We start from the raw sequence: 21,052 nt of genomic DNA, 5'->3' as shown, positions 1-21,052 counted from the left end.
TCATAGGATTGCTTAGGGTGGACACAATTGTAGCAAACTCTCAGCTGTGAAAAGTATTGGGTCTGTATGCTTTTCAGCCTCAAACGGGGTTTGTTTATTTTTTATTTGCTGACAGCAAGCAGAGGTCTTGAAATGGGTGAAAAATTTTAAGCAAAAAGTCTATTGGGTTGGTACAAAAAAAATTAAGTATGGTAATATACAGTGGGGCAAAAAAAGTATTTAGTCAGCCACCAATTGTGCAAGTTCTCCCACTTAAAAAGATGAGTGGCCTGTAGTTTTCATCATAGGTATACCTCAACTATGAGAGACAGAACGAGAAACAAAAATCCATAAAATCACATTGTCTGATTTTTAAAGAATTTATTTGCAATGTGATTTTATGGATTTGTTTTCTCATTATGTCTCTCATAGTTGAGGTATACCTATGATGAATTACAGGCCTCTCATCTTTTTAAGTGGGAGAACTTGTACAATTGGTGGCTGACTAAATACTTTTTTGCCCCACTGTAAAATACTTGTGTCTGATTAGAAGTACTAAAATTTCAAGCTTTCAGAGCACAAAGATTTTACTGCTCATGTCTGCACCGGACACAGTCACAGGTTCCACCATATTTGATGGAAAGAATTGCGCAGCATGCAGCACTGTTCCCACCAGAATGATGAACACCACAGTGGTAACATTATAAGCCATTGGGGTTTGTGGGGCACTGTTTGTTTTATACAACAGTCTGTCTGCGACTCACGGCCATAATATGGAAGTAAAAATATGTTGGGATCAGGCTAATGTAAACCTAGCCGCAGAGTCTGTATTCTAAATGTAAGGCCCTCCGTATCCATGAAGAAACTGTTCAGGAATCACTATACAGTGGTAAATGAATCCTCTATTTCCCATCTATTCATTTAGTATTAAAATGGGAATCCTCTAATAAATACTGTGTACAAACATTTGAAAAAAACATTATAAATGATTGTAAATTTTGCTTAATGCTGTAATGCATGTAACACAATAACATATGTGCTGTTACCAACCCTCCCTAAAGTAAAACCGAATTATACAATGGTTCTAGCTTATTTACTTGTATCAAGAAAACCCCTTTAATCCTTATGTTGCTCTTACATCATTGTAATACTTCTCATTGCAGAAGGTATAGTCTGTGTGAAAAACAGGAGTGAGAAAGCATAAACTTTTAGGTCCACTGCTTTAGAGGAGTTTATGCTTTTCAATGCAGTGGTACTTAAAATAAAACATATATTTATTAATCCTAAAATAGTGTTGTTAATGTTTTTTTAAGCTGATGTCTGCTTGCTAAAATAAACTGATGATTTTACTAGTGTGCAGCAAATTCCATATTAAGAGGTAGCTAAAACCTTTTAGTATATTTTCTTGTATACTAACTACCGTATTCCTCTACACTTTCTTAAATGCTTCTATTCTACCCAGGCAAATGTAAGCATAGGAGTATATTTGTGTGATGGTGGGATCTCTGCAGATAGCTTTCTTTCAGATCAATGAGACATCTGTTTCTCTGTTCAGACCAATAGGACTGGAGTAATCTCCTACAGTGGTTGAGCTTAAGTTGAAGCATAGTTCCTCCCACTGGGCAAAAAAAGAGAGGGAATAACGTATTAACTTGTGATTTTAGGGACAGCACCGTGTTACGAGAAATGTTATTGAAGCCATAGTGTTTTGTCTCCAAGTGCCCATATAAATGGGGCCTGTCCAACTCCATCATGTCCATACTGTTTTAGTGCCCTTGTGGTGATGTACAGACCGATAACACCCAATTACAGTGCCAACTCCACTACATGGATTTTAATATTTTGTTTCTGTAGAACAAATAAATGTATTTTTATTAGTTATTACACATGAGGAGAATCACTACAAAACATTTTAAGTGCTGCATGTAGAAATTGTATTAAACTGTATTTGTGTTACATAAACAGATGGCTTACAGAATGCATCCACAAATGATGTGTCTAATGGCAAAGGAGCTTCCAAAAGCGACAAAAATATAGCAAAAAGCAGCACCAAAAATAAGCAACCTAGTGATGAACTGGTGCAGAATGGCTTGAAGAAAAAATCAAAAGGCAAAAATAATGATGGCAACTTTAAAAGAGACTCAGAAAGCGAGGAGTCGGCATCGGATGCTGGCAGTGTTCTGGATGAAGACTACAGCAGTGGAGAGGAAACAATGGAGGAAGAATACAAAGCTAAAATAGTCAGCTTCTTGCAAGATGCTTCCCTGGATGAGCTCTCCCTTATCCCTCAGTGCTCTTTAAAGAAAGCTCAGAGAATCACTGAGCTCCGGCCCTTCCATTCTTGGGATTCTCTAGTAAGTTTTCAGTGTACAGTATTTATTTATTTATTTTTTTCTTAATGCTCCTTTTATGCTTATAGGCAAGAGGTGTCTACAATCTAAGGAGGCATAAATGGGTGGCCTTTTCCTGAGCAGGCTAACACTAGACTCATCCTAAGCCAATAGGAGATGAGATAGTGTCATATGACCTAATTTTGAATAAATTAAGGGGTGATTTTCCTGAAAAATCCAAGCTGATTGGCTGGCAATGCTGTCACTCATTCAGCAACCTAGAAACTTGGTTCAGAGCTCTGCTGAAGCAGACATTAGGGCTTTCCTTTGAGAAGGGGAACTTTGCTAGTCTTTCCTGAGCTATTTTAGCAGAAAAGTCAAGCAAGAAACAAGAATGTGGCAGGATTTTTCCTTCCACTGTGACTTTTGGAATCAGCTCCATGCTCTCAGATGCCAGCATGAATTGTCATTTTCTTTTAAAAGCAGCTTTTTCCTTAATTTTTACTACATGCTTTTCAGCTGAAATCTGTAAGTGCATTTTCACATGTTTCTTCTGGTTAGACATTGCTGCCATTTTCTGCAGTGTTGTCACACGTTTACTTAACCCAGAGAGCAAAGAACAATGACTTTGTTGAAGGGATAATTTAACACTAAGCGGTAAGTACATTTATTTTATGAAAAGCTGTTGTTTTCTGTGTAGAAACATTTGTGACGGTGTAATGAATGTATTTTTTCTTCCCTGGTTGTTTTCATGACTTTACTGGTACGGTGTAACTTTAGATGTCTTTAGTCCTTTTCAGCCATGGCGGCCTTGTTGTGTACATATTAGGCTGTATACGTAGCGTTATTTTAGAAATGAATACATCGTATAATAGGATAATGCTTTCAAATGACAGAGACAAAGTTGTGAAGTGGCATGCTTTCTAGGTATTATGGGTAACCAAACCAATTTTACAGTCCTGTCACAGAAAGATCGGTACATGTTTTTTTTTTTTTTTTCTCCTCTCCCCTGTTTTAAATGTTTCCCAAATGGGGGCAGAGAAGAGGGTACACAGTATTTGCTAAAGCTGCAGCAAGGAGACACAGGCTGCTCTCTGCACACAGGAGAAACGTTTAGCCTGAAGCTTTTGGCTCCTTTGACAACATCTGTATGTCAGACAGCTCACAGCCGAACTTGTTGGGCTTCGCCTTTGCTAAATCTTTGTTAAAGTATTTGCTAAAGGGCTGCCGTTCCCACAGATGTCTGTCTACAATTTTTTTTTTCTCCCCTTTGGCGAAAATATAATGTTGTACATAGTGCTGACCTGCAGAGAATTGGACTTTTTTTATTTTTTTTACACTTGATTAAACAGGTTTCTTAGCATCTACGCCCAAATATTATTTGGTTGCTGCAGCTACATGCCCACCCTTATGTTACAAAGGCACAGAAAATAATTAGTCTTCCAGCAGATGTTAAGCTGCCAAGGCATTAGTTTATACTGTCTAGTGCTAAGCAGACAAGGTTACAGGTCATTAAAAATACATTTTGCAAAGTGTTCTCTTTTGCTACTCTGCTTTTGTATCCATAATGTGAAGGTTGATTCTAAGCATCGAAACATGATAGGGAGATTTCTTTAGTATCAATACACTGGATCAGTAGAGTGGAAATAAATAAAAATATATATTTGGGTATACTCCAAAATATAGTTAAGAAAAGGGAAGAGAGGGGCTCATTTTATTAAGCCAACTATAATTAATGCCATACAAGGCCATACAAGGCCATACAAACCATGGTGTTCTCCAACACAGTTTGTGCACTATTATTCTAGCCTTATTTATGTCATCTCATATATCCCTTTGAAAATACCGCTATATGGCATTTCTATTTTATTTAGTGTGGTCTTTTTAGCAACATCTTAAGGGAGAAGTTTAGTACTAAAATGTGCAATTTGCATGTCTTAAGGTGTGTAGCACAGCTTCTTTGCCAGGTGGTGTTCCACAGTTCATATTCCTAAGATTTTCTGAGATATCTTACAACCAGGTAAAATAGTGACAGATTTAAATCCATTTCATTATCCCATTGTAATGTAGAGTTTGGTGCAGCTGTTGCGATATTGCCAGGTGTCTCACATAATGCATTCGCTGCTAGGACGTCATCCATATTACCTGCACAATCTGGTAATATACAATGGCTTAAGCTCATGGATAAAATATTACTGCGCTTAATATTACATGAGGCTTATACTAATGCCTTATCATCTTTTGGACTCTTAGGTAAAAATGGTTCAAAGCGTTTTTTTTTTCCTCCCCCTATGAGGTTTTCTTTTAATACACGTATATATTCTCTGTTCTTGGAATTATGTTCTGTGATCATTTACACTCCAGTTATCTTCACTTACATTGGGATTATTCCTTTTAATCAAATAAAAGTCATTGCATATTGCTAGGAAATGCAGTCTCTTTGAATGGATGTGGGCCCACCCTCTGGACCCCCAATAATACTGATAATCAAGGAGATTCAACAGGATCGCTGCTGCCCCATCATAGTCAAGTGATCAAGGCCAGCAGCCTCTAGGGAAGTATACCAGATGGGAGGCATTTGTATATACCAAAGTTGTCCTAAATACATTTGACATTACCATATAAACCCTTTTAATAAAGATAATCTATAAGATGTTGATGGCAGTGTGCTTTAGCTGGTTGTTATACTTCAATTAGAATGCCACTTTAAGTGTACCGGTCAATTAAAAATCTGTGGCAGTCTCAGGACTGGGGCCCCGACAGATCAAATCTTTTGACATGTCAAACTTTTTTTTTTTTTTATAATAGGTACACTTTAAAAGCAATTGTTATATGGCAGCAATTCCAGGACACAAGTGCTGTGGCCATGAATGCAATCTTTCTTTTCAGGAACATTGTTACTCATGTCCATGGATTGTGCCTGGCAAGGCAGATAAGACCTATTCAAAAGCTTTACATGTTTTTAAATATGGTTAAAGGGTTACTCCTTCTCCTCCACTAGACATCTTATACCCTATCCAAAGGTCATGCCAACATGTCTGATCTCGGGGGGGGGTTGGGACCCCCCAATCTCCGAGCCAGCACTGCGACGTTATGGTCACAAAAGCCAGGGGTACTAGCAGTCACGCCCTCTCCCACGGGAGTCCCCAGCAACTGGACCCCCGCGATCAGACAAGTTACCCCTATTCTTTGGGGATAACGTGTCTAGCGGCATAGTACCCCTTTATATCCAAATTGGTGTCATTTTGGGAGTAGGGTGAAAGGCAGCAGTTGTTGGCAATTTCTCACTGCATACTCTGTACCAGGCTTGATGAGTCTCGTGTTAGTGCTCAGCCACATTATGGCTCCATACAAGTGTTTGTTATATCAGCATGTTATACATGGTGTCCTAACAACTAAATAAGAGAGATATCTAGGCTGTATGTTACAGATGATGTTGGCTCAGACTTCTGAGACCATTGGTTATCCGGGTTCTTAGACTTAAATGACTTTTGTTGAAATCAAATTTAATTTAACCATTAATAAAAGTCAAGATTATTTGCTATCTGTCTATGTGTGAATAGCATACATACAAGTTTAGAACATGCCCAAATTGATTTCTCTTGAGGGGAAAACACATATCCTGTAATTTATTTTTATGTTGTGTAACTTTGTATTTAGCATTTAACTTAAACGGAATGTGCTCACGTGGACTCATTCCATTGCAGAAATACATCCCATACATCTGAGTGAGGTTGTTTATGCATTATGTTCCTGGTGTTCGGCAAGACCCTATTTGGACTGGGGGCAGCTGTTAAACCACATATAAACTAGACCTCATCAATGCCTAGTGTAGTAATACTACTATGAGCCCTATACATTAAATCAGATCTGTCAGGTCTTCTAAGCATAGTATAGGTATGGAAATAAAAGAAAATGAGTTCTGAGTCTCCAGTGCGATTCAGGCAGGGTGGCATATGGGATCTGACATAGCTGCTTTAATTTTCTCATGGATCAATCCTGGCACTGCTGGAACAGCATGGAGGTAGTAGACAGGATCCTCAAATATGTGCTAAAGTATTGAAAGGGCTTATAATCTGGCCCTTGCTTTCCTTTATGCTTGTTGTGGCAGTGTACAACATGTGATCAATGCCATATTATCTACTTGAGACCAAATCTTTCTACTTTCCATTTATAATTGTCCAGTTTGTGCACACAGTCTACAATAAAAAAAAGTCCAGTATGTGTAAAAATCATTGCTTGTAACATATAAATAGTTTTTCTTAGACTTGGCTTTACACTCAAATATATGTACAGATATGTTCTAACACATGCTGTAATTGTAGAGATCTAATGTTTGAAGGGTACTCTACTGCCCCAGCTTTCGGGACATTTTGTTCTGAACGGAGTGTGCGGGCTGCGGGGGATCGTGACTTCACGCCACGCCCACTCAATGCAAGTCTATGGTAGGGGGTGTGGCAGCCACCACGCCCCCTCCCATAGACTAGCATTGAGGGGGCGTGGTGTGATATCACGACCCCCACCCAGCGTTCAGAACAAAAAGTTCCGAACACTGGGGTAGTGTACCCCTTTAACATTCCTAGTGATTTTAGATGGCTTATGGATATACAGTCTTTACATATATGGACATTTCTCTATTTTTTTATTTTATTTTTAATCCTTTAAAAATCTTCTGCTACCCTAGGAAAAAACAGACAGAAGCCAACATTTTATTCTTAGAATGTTTGGATTTATGTTAAAGCCTTTTAAGCATTACCCATTGACTCCTAGCTATCACAACTGAATATCTAAAGAATAAAGTACAGAAATACAGCTTCCGGCTAAGAACTCAAAACCTATTCTCCACCTGCGTGTCTTAGACATACAGGAAAGCCCTTAAGTATCCTGACAATTTACCATGTCATAGGTACATGAGGTGTAGCAGAGTTCTGGTTACAGATAAATCTCCTGTTCATTTAATGGCACCATCTATTATAAAGTTCTTTTCCCAGCTTTCTGCAAAATGTCATATTTTCTGACAACCAGTTTTGCCAGTAAATAGTACGATCTGTCTAAAGGGCTTATCGCCATTTCTGAGGTCATCTTGAAGATTTCAGCATGCTCACTTGTGCTCATGTAGTCCTTTTTGCCTTCCAATTTGTTCACTATAAAAAAGTTCCTTTTACATGTTGATATAAAGAAGATCTATGTCAGAGGGCATCTCTCGAGTGTATTAAACATTTGCACTGGGCATTTTTAGGAGTGTGATCACACCCAGGGCCCCAATTAGACATTTCTAAGACTTACATTTGAAATTGTTCTAGAGGCTTTCCTTACAAACCTTATTGCAGCCTTTAAAGGGGTACTCCACTGGAAAACATTTTTATTTTATTTTTTAACTCATCTGGTGCCAGAAAGTTACAGATTTGTAAATTACTTCTATTAAGAAATCTTAACCCTTTCAGTACTTATCAGCTGCTGTTATGATCCACAAGAAGTTCTTTTCTTTTTGAATTTCCTTTCTGTCTGACCACAGTGCTCTCTGCTGACACCTCTGTCCATTTTAGGAACTGTCCCCATAGAAAACCTATCCTGCTCTGGACAGTTCCTAAAATGGACAGAGGTGTCAGCAGAGAGCACTGTGGTCAGGCAGAAAGGAAATTCAAAAAGAAAAGAACTACTTGTGGATCATAACAGCTGCGAAGTACTGGAAGGATTAAGATTTGTTAATAGAAGTAATTTACAAATCTGTTTAACTTTCTGGCACCAGTTGATTTAAAAAAAAATATATATATATATATATATTTGTGTGTGTGTGTGTTTTCCAGTGGGGAGTACCCCTTTAATGCTCACAATTCTATGACAGGTCAACAAAATGGTTCATTCTTGTTTGGGACTACACACATCACCCCCTTACCATATGATGCATAGGGGTGCCCAGTTTAAGCACAATCTGTAACTGCTTCTGGCCTTTAAGTTACAGTGACATTTATTTTTTGGTGTGTGACAAGCTGTAATTGCCACACACGTCCATATAAAGTTATCATGTTACTTATTGTTAATTATTCAAGCTCCCTGCAAAACTTAAAGGGGTACTCCGGTGAAAACCTTTTTTCTTTTAAATCAACTGGTGGCAGAAAGTTAAACATATTTGTAAATTACTTCTATTAAAAAATCTTAATCCTTCCAGTACTTATTAGCTGCTGAATGCTACAGAGGAAATTCCTTTCTTTTTGGAACACTGATGACATCACGAGCACAGTGCTCTCTGCTGACATCTCTGTCCATTTTAGCAACCATGCATAGCAGATGTATGCTAAGGGCAGCATGGTGGCTCAGTGGTTAGCACTGCTGCCTTGCAGTGGTTAGCACTGCTGCCTTGCAGTGCTGGGGACTTGGGTTCAAATCCCACTAAGGACGACAATAAATAAAGCGTTATTATTATTATAATAACGTCAGCAGAGAGCATTACAAAAAGAAAAGAATTTCCTCTGTAGTATTCAGCCGCTAATAAGTACAGGATGGATTAAGATTTTTTAATAGAAGTAATTTACAAATATGTTTAACTTTCTGCCACCAGTTGATTTAAAAGAAAAAAGGTTTTAACTGGAGTACCCCTTTAATTAAAAGTAAATACAATTTCTCTCCCTTTCAGTGATTTCGTTTATGCCCCCCGAAAGGATAACCATTACAAAACTGTTTTAAAAAAAAAAAAATAATTAGGCATGGCTCACAGAATGTCTATCCAAAAAGCAAGTGATAAGTGATTATGTTGTGTGTTTAACTAAAATTTAAAAAAATCGTAGTTTTAATTGGTATGTGGGTCAATACAATTTTTTGATTACTTTAAGGGATTCAGTTTTTTTTTTATTTACTTTTAGACAGGACCTGTTGCTAAATCCCCCCTCCCCCCCCCCCCCCAAAAAAAAAAAAAAAAAGGTGGATTGGTGGATTGCATAATCACGAAATTACTGAGTAGCAATAAGATATATATTTTTTTCAATCTATCACGGTGAACTCAGCCTAAAATTGACAGTGGCAGATTCATCAGAGCCCAAGCTGTGTACAATGTGTTAGGGAACAGTGCTTCTGTAGAACAGTGACCACCCTCAATACTTTGCATCTAGGTAAAATATGAATCCATGTTTAATTTTATGTCCTGCAACTGGACCCCTTCTACACCTTTTTTCCCTGTTAAGAAGACCTACTAGCTTTACTTCCTAGATGTTGGTCCTAAATATACCAATTACTGATGGCTTAAAGTGAATGTGTCACATACTTTTAGTAAGGGGACAGCCATCTTGCTTGCACTGTTTTTAACAACATTTAGACTAGGAGCAAGCCTCATAGACATAGGAGCAGTACTCTGGAGATGACACATTGACATGAATGGTAAAGGTTTCTGGGCATGCTGTATGACCTGTTTAGATGTCATAATGGGGGGGGGGGGGCTGAGCTATGAGCTTCAGCTATTGTGAAGTCATCATCTTTATATACCGGTGTCTCCTTTCACTGTTATAAGAGACCTTTTAAGGAATGTCTCATATGAAAGTTTAAAGGGGTTATCCACCATAAGGTGATTTTAGTACGTACCTGGCAGACAGTAATGGACATGCTTAGGAAGCATCTGCTCTTGTCTTGGGGCTAAATGGCCATGTTGTGAGATAACCAGAACACAGTGGCTAGCTTTTTGTGAACTGGTATTTCCTGTTTGACTTTTCTTTTTTTGACTACAAATCCCACTATTCCATTTTCCTCCCTCCCACACATCAGCCACCCCACCCATTGAAACATGAATGTGGCTTTCAATCAGGGTGCCTACAGCTGTTGCATTAGTTACAGATTGATCTCTCTCCCACCAAGCGATTGCTCCACCCATTGAAGCAGACAGGCTCCCTGTCATCAGCTGACTAGTGAGTTAGGTCCCGGCCGTATTGCAACCTGGTAAAAATCTGAGACAAGCCATTTTGTATGCTGTTAAAAATAAATATTGGGGTGAAAATAACATAAGAATTCTGAGAAAACAGTCACACACAGGTACAGACATTTATATTATAAACTACACTAACTTTACAGCCCCTGTAGCATAGCCAAATAAAAAGATTTCCTGGAACACCCCTTTAACCTGTTAAGCACCAAGGGCGTACCTGTACACCCGGAGTCCACTCGCGTTCTATAACGTGGGGCCACTGCATGGCCCCGCATCATAGCGTGTTGGGCCCGGGCTCTAACACCCGGGACCTGTGGCTAATAGCGTGCGGCACTGATCGCGGTGCCGCGCGCTATTAACCCTAAAGTGAAAGTAAATCATTGCTTGTTAGCTCGGGGCTGTTTAGGATGTCCGCAGCAAAATCACGGCATCCCGAACAGCTGTGACACAGCAGGAGGGTCCCTTACCTTGCCGCCCTGTGTCCGATCGCCAAATGACTGCTCAGTGCCTGGGATCCAGGCATGAGCAGTCAAGTGGCAGAATCATTGATCAATGGTTTCCTATGAGAAACCATTGAACAATGTAAAAGATCAGTGTGTGCAGTGTTATAGCCCCCTATGGGAGCTATAACACTGCAAAAAAAAAAAGTGTAAAATAAAAATAAACTTGTGGTATCGCCACGTGCGGAAATGTCCAAATGATAAAAATAAATCGTTTATCTGCACGGTCAATGGCGCAAAAAAGTGCCAAAGTCCAAGATAACGTATTTTTGGTCACTTTTTATATCATGAAAAAGTGAATAAAAAGCGATCAAAAAGTCCGATCAATACAAAAATGGTACCACTAAAAACTTCAGATCACAGCACAAAAAATTAGCCCTCATACCACCCCATACACGGAAAAATAAAGTTAAAGGGGTCAGAAGATGAAAATTTTAAACGTATAAATTTTCCTGCACGTAGTTATTTTTTTTTCTGAAGAAAGACAAAATCAAACCTATAAGAAGGGTATCATTTTATTTGTATGGACCTACAGAATAAAGACAAGGTGTCATTTTTACCAAAAAATGTATGGTGTAGAAACAGAAGCCCCCAAAATTTACAAAATGGCTTTTTTTTTCTCTCCCAATTGTGTATCACAATGATTCCCCCCCCCCCCCCCCCCCCCGTTTTGCCGTAGATTTTGGGGTAAAATGACTGATGTCATTAGAAAGTTGAATTGGGGGCGCAAAAAATAAGCCAGGATATTGATTTTTAGGTGCAAAATTGAGTTATGATTTTTTAAAGGTAATGAGGAAAAAACGAAAGTGAAAAAACGGAAAAACCCCTGGTCCTTAAGGGGTTAAAATAGATTTATCATCTGTTATAAAATTAATCCGGAAATCTTGCAGATTTCATTCTGGCCACAAAGCCTAATAATACATTGATACTTCCTGTTCTGTTACTCTCTGTATAGATAAGTTCGAATTGGGCCATTTACAGTAGGTGATGATCGGAGCTCAGCCTACTCCCCCCCCTATGCAACGACCTCTGCAAAGGTCACAGAGCATGCCTAAAAAATAGTTTCTATGTTCCATGCTGAATAACACAGCTAAAGTCTCACACTTGGGAATGCAGTAAACTACCTGAAAAGAATCCGGTTGACGTGATGTTATCACTGCCCTACATTGCTGTAAAGCATTTCTCAAAATGCTGTTAAAAACTGCTTAGGTTTGGAGCTAGTTAGAGCAAAATTAAAGGGGTTATCCAGGAATAATAATGTAATGCTAATTTCTTTCAAATACAGCACCACATGTATCAGCAGGTTGTGTGTGCTATTTCAACTTGACTCCATTCACTTCAATAAAACTCTTGGGGGGGGAGATTTATCAAAACCTGTACAAAGGAAAAGTTCCCCAGTTGCCCATAGCAACCAATCAGCACGCTTCTTTCCTTTTTAACAAGGCATCTGCAAAATGAAAGAAGCAATCTGATTGGTTGTTATGGGCAACTGGGCAACTTTTCCTTTGCACAGGTTTTGATAAATCTCCCCCTTTCTAATTTCTTCTCTTCGCCTTTGAGTTAGGCTGTTGTTGTTTTCTTTCTGTCTGTTTTCCTGGTATCCCCCCTGGGTGTGAATACACTTTAAGATCCTTGGTGTTGTTGTTTTTTTAATCTTTTAGTGGCAGGTATTTGAAGCCATTAGCTACTGCTCAATACAAGCTGTCAGTGTATATTAATAGAACTGTTTTAATGGTTTGTTTTAGTTTGACAGTCAGTAGTTGTGATGAACTTATGGTACGAGGATCTGAATACGCTTTTGATTGTGTGTAATTTTCCGCATACTTTGATGCTGTTTTTAGTATTTTATTTCAAAAAATTAAATTTTTTTTAAGATAACTGCTCCCACAAGTAACCAAACCTTTATACTGTTTAAAGGAATTCTGATGAGAATTGAGTGGAATAAAGCATGGAAACTTGGAAATTCACACAGTCATGTTTTTATTTAAAGGGGTTATCCAGGAAGAGAAAAGTAGAGCTAATTTCTTCTAAGAACCTCACGACCCCTGTCTACAGTTTGTGTATGGTATTACAACATGGCTCCACTCACTTCATTGGAATTGAGCTACAGAGCCACCCACACACAACCCGTGGACAGGTTTGGTGCGGTCTTGGAAGAAATCAGCTAATCCTAGATAACCCCTTTATAATTTGAGTGAACCCAGCCTTACAAAACTGGGCGAAACTTGCCAGAAGTGCATCAGTTGTGCATCATCCAGCGTCCATTGTTTATGATCACCGGACTGGGGAACGCAGAAACGCAGCTGTGTTTCCTTGTCTGGTGCCATCCGGTGTCCAAACTGAGATGCCAGATAATTGTGAACTGTCTCATTCAAATGAATGGTATCAGTACTTGCTTCATTTTCCCTCTGGTGCATTTTCTGTAGCACTGGAGGGGAGAAAAAAAAAAACTGAATACTCATATGTAAAGAAAGCCTAACAAGCTTTTTTTTTATTTTCTTATAGAAAATTACGAAATCAGGTTTTACTTCTCTGTATTTTACTTGTAGAACATTATGTTAGAGTGCCACCTGCTGCTTGAGTATGGTATAAAGGAAATATACTTAGAAATGTGAATCAATATTGAAGAAATAATTGATTTTGTTTTTTTTATGCAGCTTAATAAAGTAGGCAACACAACTATGCTTTCACTAGACCTGATCTGGGACTGCAAAATTTTGATCAAAGAGAGACGGGTGGTTTTAAAACTTATGAGCAAATGTGAGGAGATTTCAAAGAAACTTATGAAGCAAGTCACTCATATCACCGAAGACGGGGAAAGTGGATGGAATGTACAGCAGCCGGCTATTCTCTCAGAGAGGTATATTCCCTGATCATACCTGATATGTAAATAGGGATTTATAGTCTCAACATGTGAAGACTTACATTTTGACCTTTTTGTGACTCCTTTTTGCAGTCTGGTGCTCAAGCCCTACCAGAAGATTGGGTTGAATTGGCTAGTTCTCATGCACAAACATAACGTAAATGGGATTTTGGCAGATGAGATGGTTAGTATTGTATCTCTGCTTTTTCATTGCATGTGTTGTAAATCGAATTGCCATGTTAGTGTATCTGTCATTTCATTATACTTCGAACATTTGTAAAGGAAACTTGGCTACTTGGCTTTTATCATCTTTCCACCTCTCCTAAGAGAAAAGGTAAACTGAAAACAGCCAGTGGACAGTATAGCACACTTTTAGCTAGCTGTGGCACCTAGTATGAATGCTCTTGTCTACTTGCTGGTTTCACACTATGATTTGGGCCTTCAAAGCGTGGGCAACATGTCAAAAGTTGTGGCCCCGATCACGCATTTATTTATAGTTTGTAGATTCACCCTTCTGTTCCTGAGATATGAGGGTTTATAGTTTGTCTGACAATTCAGGGAATTGGCAGATGGTTGTGAATTTTTATTTAAATTAGCGGAATGAATATCAGATGATGGGTGGGAATATAGTCAGATGGTATGAAGGTTTTATATTGAGGGGCGTGAATATCTAATACACATCCCCTGACTGTATAATCTTGCCCGCAACCTGATATCCACTGTTACAAAAATGAAGTCCACGCTCATCTGGTTCCCTCAATCAGTTTCGTGTCCTCACCGCGATTGCTTCTATCAGTCAATTCTGACTAGTTGGAGGCAGCTTTTCGCACATGAAAATCCTGAGCAGAACGGTGTGTGTCCCGATCCCGGGATCTGGACACACATACTGCTCTAAGTGTCCACAGTGTCCCTTACCTGTCCCCATTCCCCGGTGTCCCTTACCCGTTCTGATGCTTTGCCACTCCTGCATGCTTCACTTCTGGGGGAAGAGAGTGCAGTAATATATATATATTTTTTTCTTCCATTTGTATATTAGCTGTTTAGTTGTACAGCAGCTCCACCTAGTGTCCTAAACCTGCTACTGCATCTTTTGTGCTTGGCAGGGCAGACAATAGGGGAGCTGTTGTACAGAAGTAAAAAAAAAAAAAAAAAGTGTATGTGATTTTTATATATATATATATAATAAATATATATATATATATATATATATATATATATATATATATATATATATATATAAAAAATTTTTTTTTTTCAGAATTCAAGTGCTCATAATACTTATATTATGAGAATTTCATAAAATTTTCTACGAGTTCAAAATCACTTTTTTTTTTTTTTTAGAGACCACTTGAATTCTGTATGTATATATATTTTTTTCTAATGTCGTAAAAAAGAATGTTTAATAAATGATCCCAGCATAAAGTAGACATGTTGTGGATGTGAATTAATAACTAAATTTATTTGGCATGACTATTTCTCTCTTACAAGTAGAGAATTTAAAATATAGAAAAATGAAAATTTTTAAAATTTTTCACAATATTTTAGTATTTCACAAAAATCGCTTCCACTAAAATTTACCACTAATATAAAGCACAATATGTCTCGATAAAGCAATCACTGAATCACTTTGCCAGGTAAAAGCAGTCCAAAGTTATTACCACTATTGCCACCAATGTGGGTCCTAAAGGCCAAAACTAGCTGGGTCATGAAGGGATTAAAATCTGTATGGGTCTGTGCACACCCCTCACCATCCTATTTTGGCAGGTTGCTAATGTATATGTGCCACAGAAGGTTCAATTGTTTTGTGAACTAACCCTTAGCGATCAATTTTTGGCTTTTACAAACTGATTAATAACTAATAAATCTGCTGTCTATCTAGTCTGGAATGGTTACCTTCAAAGAACAGTTGATTGTACTTTACAGTATATACAATAAGTAAATTTACAGTGCAGTTGAGACAATAGCTTTTGGACTAGCAGTCCTTAACGGGTGCATGAAGTAGTTTATAAGATAACATCTGAGCACTATGATTAACCCCTTAAGGACCAAGGACGTACCGGTACGTCCTTGGTCCTGCTCTCCTGATATAACGCGCTATTAACCCTTTAGCCGCGCGCTCAGAGCTGAGCCGCGCGGCTAAAAGCGAAACCGAAAGTGGCCTGCTTGCGCAGTCAGGCTGTTTGGGATAGCCGCGGTTAATCGCGGCATCCCGAACAGCTGACAGGACCTGCCTCCTCGCTGTCCGATCGCCGAATGACTGCTCAGTGCCTGAGATCCAGGCATGAGCAGTCATGCGGCAGAATCGTTGATCACTGGTTTCTTATGAGAAACCAGTGATCAATGATGATCAGTGTGTGCAGTGTTATAGGTCCCTATGGGAGCTATAACACTGAAAAAAAGTGAATAAAGATCATTTAACTCCTCCCCTATTAAAAGTTTGAATCACCCCCCTTTTCCAATAAAAAAAAAAACCAGTGTAAATAAAAATAAACATATATGGTATCACCGCGTGCGGAAATGTCCGAATTATAAAAATATATCATTAATTAAACCGCTCGGTCAATGGCGTGCGTGCAAAAAATTTCCAAAGTCCAAAATAGTGCATTTTTGGTCACTTTTTATATAATTTAAAAATGAATAAAAAGCGATCAATAAGTCCTATCAATGCAAAAATGGTACCGTTAAAAACTTCAGATCACGGCGCAAAAAATTAGCCCTCATACCGCCCTGTACACGGAAAAATAAAAAAGTTATAGGGGTCAGAAGATGACAATTTTAAACGTATTAATTTTCCTGCATGTAGTTATGATTTTTTCCAGAAGTCCGACAAAATCAAACCTATATAAGTAGGGTATCATTTTAATCGTATGGACCTACAGAATAAAGATAAGGTGTAATTTTTACCGAAAAATGTACTACGTAGAAACTGAAGCCCCCAAAAGTTACATAACGGCGTTTTTTTTTTTTTTCAATTTTGTCGCACAATGATTTTTTTTCCGTTTCACCGTAGATTTTTGGGCAAAATAACTGACGTCATTACAAAGTAGAATTGGTGGCGCAAAAAATAAGCAATCATATGGATTTTTAGGTGCAAAATTGAGAGATTTTTTTAAAGGCAAGGAGCAAAAAACGAAAATGCAAAAACGGAATAACCCCCGGTCCTTAAGGGGTTAAATACTGTTATGGTAGATATCTTTAACTGATTAAGAATCTTGTCTGTTATTTTGCAGGGTTTAGGAAAAACAGTTCAAGCCATAGCATTTCTTGCACATCTTTACATGAATGGAGACAATGGCCCACATGTTGTGATTGTTCCAGCTTCCACATTAGGTTAGTAGAAAATAAACTTTTATTTCTTGAAAAAAATCTTCGTACTATATCCTCGTAAAACCTGATTTGTTTAAATAATCAACAAATGCTTAACCATTAAAGATTACCTGTCATCACACCATATTTTCTAAGCTTACTCAGGATTAGTTAGGGAATATAATCTAACACCCCTCCTGCCCTTGAAAAAATTCCCTGAGCTTTAAAAAGCTCTGTATCATACCGTACCTTTCCCTTTGCTCACACTGTGTGAGCTCCCGGCAGGAGAAAGTGGGCATTCCCAGCAGGCCTGATGTCACTGAAGCCTGCCAGAGCTGTGCCTCCCCATGCCCTGCACGCACTTCCTGAGTTTGGTCTCCTGCCAGGCTGGGAGGAGACCAAACTAACTGACTTGCACAGGGAACAGAACAGAGCCACCTAATGGCTGTTTTTTCAATCACATTAAAAACATATAAAGGTTGAGAATTTTAACAGCAAGTACGGTAAATAGCAAAGTGTCTTATAATTGCATAAGAAACAATATATTAAGAGTTTAGTTTGGTGACATGTACTCTTAAGTGTCCGGACTGCCATGCTTCTAAGTTCTGGCTCCTATAGAGCCAAACCTTTGGAGCATCAGGCATAGAAGGCTTGGGACTATGTTGGGACAACTATTTTTGGCTGCGTTTTTGTACCCTGGGATCTGACTAGGTTTATTGCCAAGCTTTCTCAGGCCTAAGAGCTAGATTGTGATCCCACTGTATAGAGCTCAAGTGAGACTACATCTGGAATATGGTGTTTAGTTTTAAAACCCTTGCCTGCAAAACGACATTGATTAAATAGACTGGATCCCAAAATGGGTTATAAACGTAGAGAAAAGTTTCAAGCACAAAACTAATGGTTGCAGGTTGCTCTGGGACCTGCACCTACCTAGAAAATGAGAGAATCACTGGATCTGTTGAATAGGCTGTTTTTACTAACTTTATATAACTCATTTAGGGCACGTTCCCACTTGGCATATACGCAGCGTATTTCACACTGCGCAAAATCTGCAGCAGCACTGGAAAATATGCTGCGTATCCCTCGCTCACCATAAGCACAAGGCTTTCCGGCGGCAGCCCTTTGTGTGGAGTGAGTTTTGGAGGCGGGCCTGCGTGCCGGCATGACTGACGCGCAGCTCCGCCTCCGAAACTCACTGCACACACAGGGCTGCCACCGGAAAGCATTGTGTGTATGGTGAGCAAGGGATACATGGTGTATTTCCCACTGCTGCTGCAGATTTTGCGCAGCGTGAAATACGCTGTGTATACGCCAAGTGAGAACGTGCCCTTAGAGGTTAATGGAAGTTGAGTTAAAAGAATAGCATAGGAGTTTGCTGACAGAGGGAAGGGGCTTCTTCTGTTGCCCATCACCACTATTGGCAATGTTTATAGTTTCCATGGTAGCTGCAAGGTCTAATATAATCCCTCAAGATTGTTTACCAAATTGGCTGAGCTACAGACATAGCCTAAGGGTGCGTTCAAACGTTAGTAACTAGCAACAACTTTCACGCTGCGGGAAACCTGCTGTGAGTTACGCTACCATTGATTTGCATGTGTCCACAGACAGTCTGCAATAGTGTCAGATTTGCGGACTGTCCACGGACCCATTCAAATCAATGGTAGCGTAACTCGCAGCAGGTTTCCTGTGGCGTGAAACCTGCTACTAGCATGTGAACGCACCCTAATTGTTTGCCTGTCTGTACTCTTGTTTATAAGGTCTGCACCATTGATTATGCGGTTTGATGTTTTGTGGTGTCATCTAATGGCTGTTGCTGCTTTGTCACGGATATCCTCTCTCTGCAGTGCACATCTTTTTGTTTTTCACTGATCATGGTGCCCTTAAATTGCACTTAACTCTCCGTTGGAATTCAGTCTGACATATCACACAGCTAAAAGAAATAAACAGAATTTTAGAAAAGCAAAAGTTATAAGTTTATCAACAGAGATGTAAGTGCTGTGTCTAAACTAGAGCTTTCCAAACTTTTTATATTGCTGACACCCTTATTAGAAATCTATAGTTTGGTGACATACCCCTTCCTGCACTGCCAGTTGCACATATCAAGTTGCGCGTCCTGCGAAGCACAATGTGATACCAATGATACCAGTATCTAGTGTCAGCATTACAGATTTGGCTGCTACTCACCTGTTCCACTTCATCATCCCCTGTGCCACTTCATCATCCTGTATTATCACCCTCTGTGACACTTCATCTCTCCTTTTGATCCCCTCTGTGCCACTTTATTAACCCCTTTTATCACTCTATCACACACCTGGCCTGTGTCTCTGGAATTTGCAGGCTCCAGGGCTTTTGGTAGTCTCCAGAGGAGTGACATCCTTGGGCGTGGCCTCCAAGCATGTCTTTCGTGAGTCCCGGCAGCCACCACTGCTCTCTGGTTTAAAGTGGCCACAGCGCCTGTTGCCAATGACCCATCGGAGGAGGCTGCTGCTGCGAGACAGGGGGCAACACCCCTGGAGACTGCTGCCACCACACTAATTTGTTGCAGGACACATTTTGGAAAGCAATCGCCTACACAGACATGGGCAATCATGAGCTAACATTTCAGTACTCTACCCATCATTACAAAGTTACTTTAGAAATAAGTTTTCAATCTGCTGCAAAGGAAAGAGGTAAACTCTTTTGTGCTGACTGCTATATTTCTGATTGAGTTAAAGTTTGTATTTTATTTTAATTATGTACAATGAAAGAAACACAAGAAATATTTTTTTAGGGTAGCGTCACATGCTTTATTTTCCTACCCATTGACTTTAATGACTAGGAAAATATGCAGCAAAACATGGTACGTGTGACCCTACCCTTGGGATCAAAGCATCCTTTTTAATAAAACATCAGCGGGACACAAACTGTGCTGGCCACAAACTAGGCCATGTTTACACAACAGTAAGCAAATAAAGTTCCGTCATGAATTGGCCAGCAGATTATCCCATTTGTAAGTCCAATACAGCTTATATCATCTGTTCAGTGCAGTATTCACTGCAATAATGAACATATGGATTTTAAAATTCACCGCGTTCAATATTCTGTACAGATTTTTTCGTGTGTGTATATGTAGCGCCTTTATGGAAAAGACCCATTTATAAAACCGAAGCACTAAAAATATCCAGTTATATTGATTGATTTATTTATTGATGTAAATCATATTATAGTCCATATCGTTCTTAACCTTCTGTTTGCCTTGTTTCATAGACAACTGGGTCAGAGAGTTTAATCAGTGGTGTCCAGATCTGAATATCTTACTTTATTATGGTATGTATTGCATTGTTTGTTTTTTCCTCTATGTACTAATTTACAGACATGTTAGCATTTTAAATGTTGTCACATTCAATTTCTTGTAGGTTCTCAAGAAGAAAGAAGACACTTGCGATATGACATCTTAAATAAAATTGTAGAATTTAACGTTATTGTGACAACGTAAGTTTTACAAAATATATACTTCAACTTACTTTAGTGGATATAGGGTGACCTCTTGTGGTAAATATGTCACATTACAACTTTCTGCAACCACCACTGCAATGTTCTTATATTTGATGTACACTGATAAATCGATAAACATTTAAGTCCTAATAGGGTGACCTTATCTAACAAGTGATGGGATGTATGAGGCAGCAAGTGGACAGTCAATTCTTGGAGTTGATGTGTTAGATTATTAGAGGGTTATTTATGAAAATCTGTGTAGCAGAAGAGTTGCCCATATCAACCAATCAGATTGCTGCTTTTATTTTTTTTTTTACAGAGGTCTCTAAAAAAAAAAAGCAATCTGATAGGTTGCTATGGACAACTGCACTACTTTTCTGCTACACAGGTTTTGATAAATAGCCCTCTTATAATCTAACTCGTCAACTCCAAGAATTGACTGTCCACTTGCTACCTCCAATATACATGAATGGAGGGGACATGGCCGTGACGTCACATCTCAGGAGCACCGCCCGGCACAGAATAACGGGGGCTGCACTAAGATCGCGGTGGGTTCCCAGTGGCAGGACAACTGCGATCAAACATCTTATCCCCTATCCTTTGGATAGGGGATAAGATGTCTAAGGTCGTTATACCCCTTTAACTGGTTAACGACCATGGACGTGTATACTCTTCCAATGGCCGTTAACCA

The 21,052-nt window shown here is 39.0% G+C and overlaps 1 protein-coding gene across 9 annotated transcripts in view; it reads left to right on the top strand.

The window, feature by feature from the left end:
- SMARCAD1 (SWI/SNF-related, matrix-associated actin-dependent regulator of chromatin, subfamily a, containing DEAD/H box 1) overlaps window positions 1-21,052 on the top strand; it is a 154,129-nt gene that overhangs the window by 102,508 nt on the left and 30,569 nt on the right. For 8 of the 9 annotated variants that reach the window (XM_056567520.1, XM_056567511.1, XM_056567485.1 and 5 more), the window contains 6 exons: window positions 1,945-2,333; window positions 13,376-13,578; window positions 13,675-13,765; window positions 16,812-16,911; window positions 20,134-20,193; window positions 20,283-20,358. In XM_056567520.1, coding sequence (XP_056423495.1) covers window positions 1,945-2,333; window positions 13,376-13,578; window positions 13,675-13,765; window positions 16,812-16,911; window positions 20,134-20,193; window positions 20,283-20,358 — 919 coding nt within the window. Of the gene's footprint in view, window positions 1-1,944; window positions 2,334-2,689; window positions 2,967-13,375; window positions 13,579-13,674; window positions 13,766-16,811; window positions 16,912-20,133; window positions 20,194-20,282; window positions 20,359-21,052 lie in introns of those variants that run through there. The other variant, XM_056567536.1, reaches the window with a different exon arrangement.

This window comes from Hyla sarda, chromosome 1 (genome assembly GCF_029499605.1).
Source record: "Hyla sarda isolate aHylSar1 chromosome 1, aHylSar1.hap1, whole genome shotgun sequence".
Taxonomy (NCBI): Eukaryota; Metazoa; Chordata; class Amphibia; order Anura; family Hylidae; genus Hyla; species Hyla sarda.
The sequence above is the reverse complement of the archived record's forward strand: the minus strand, read 5'-3'. Positions and strand labels throughout refer to the sequence as shown.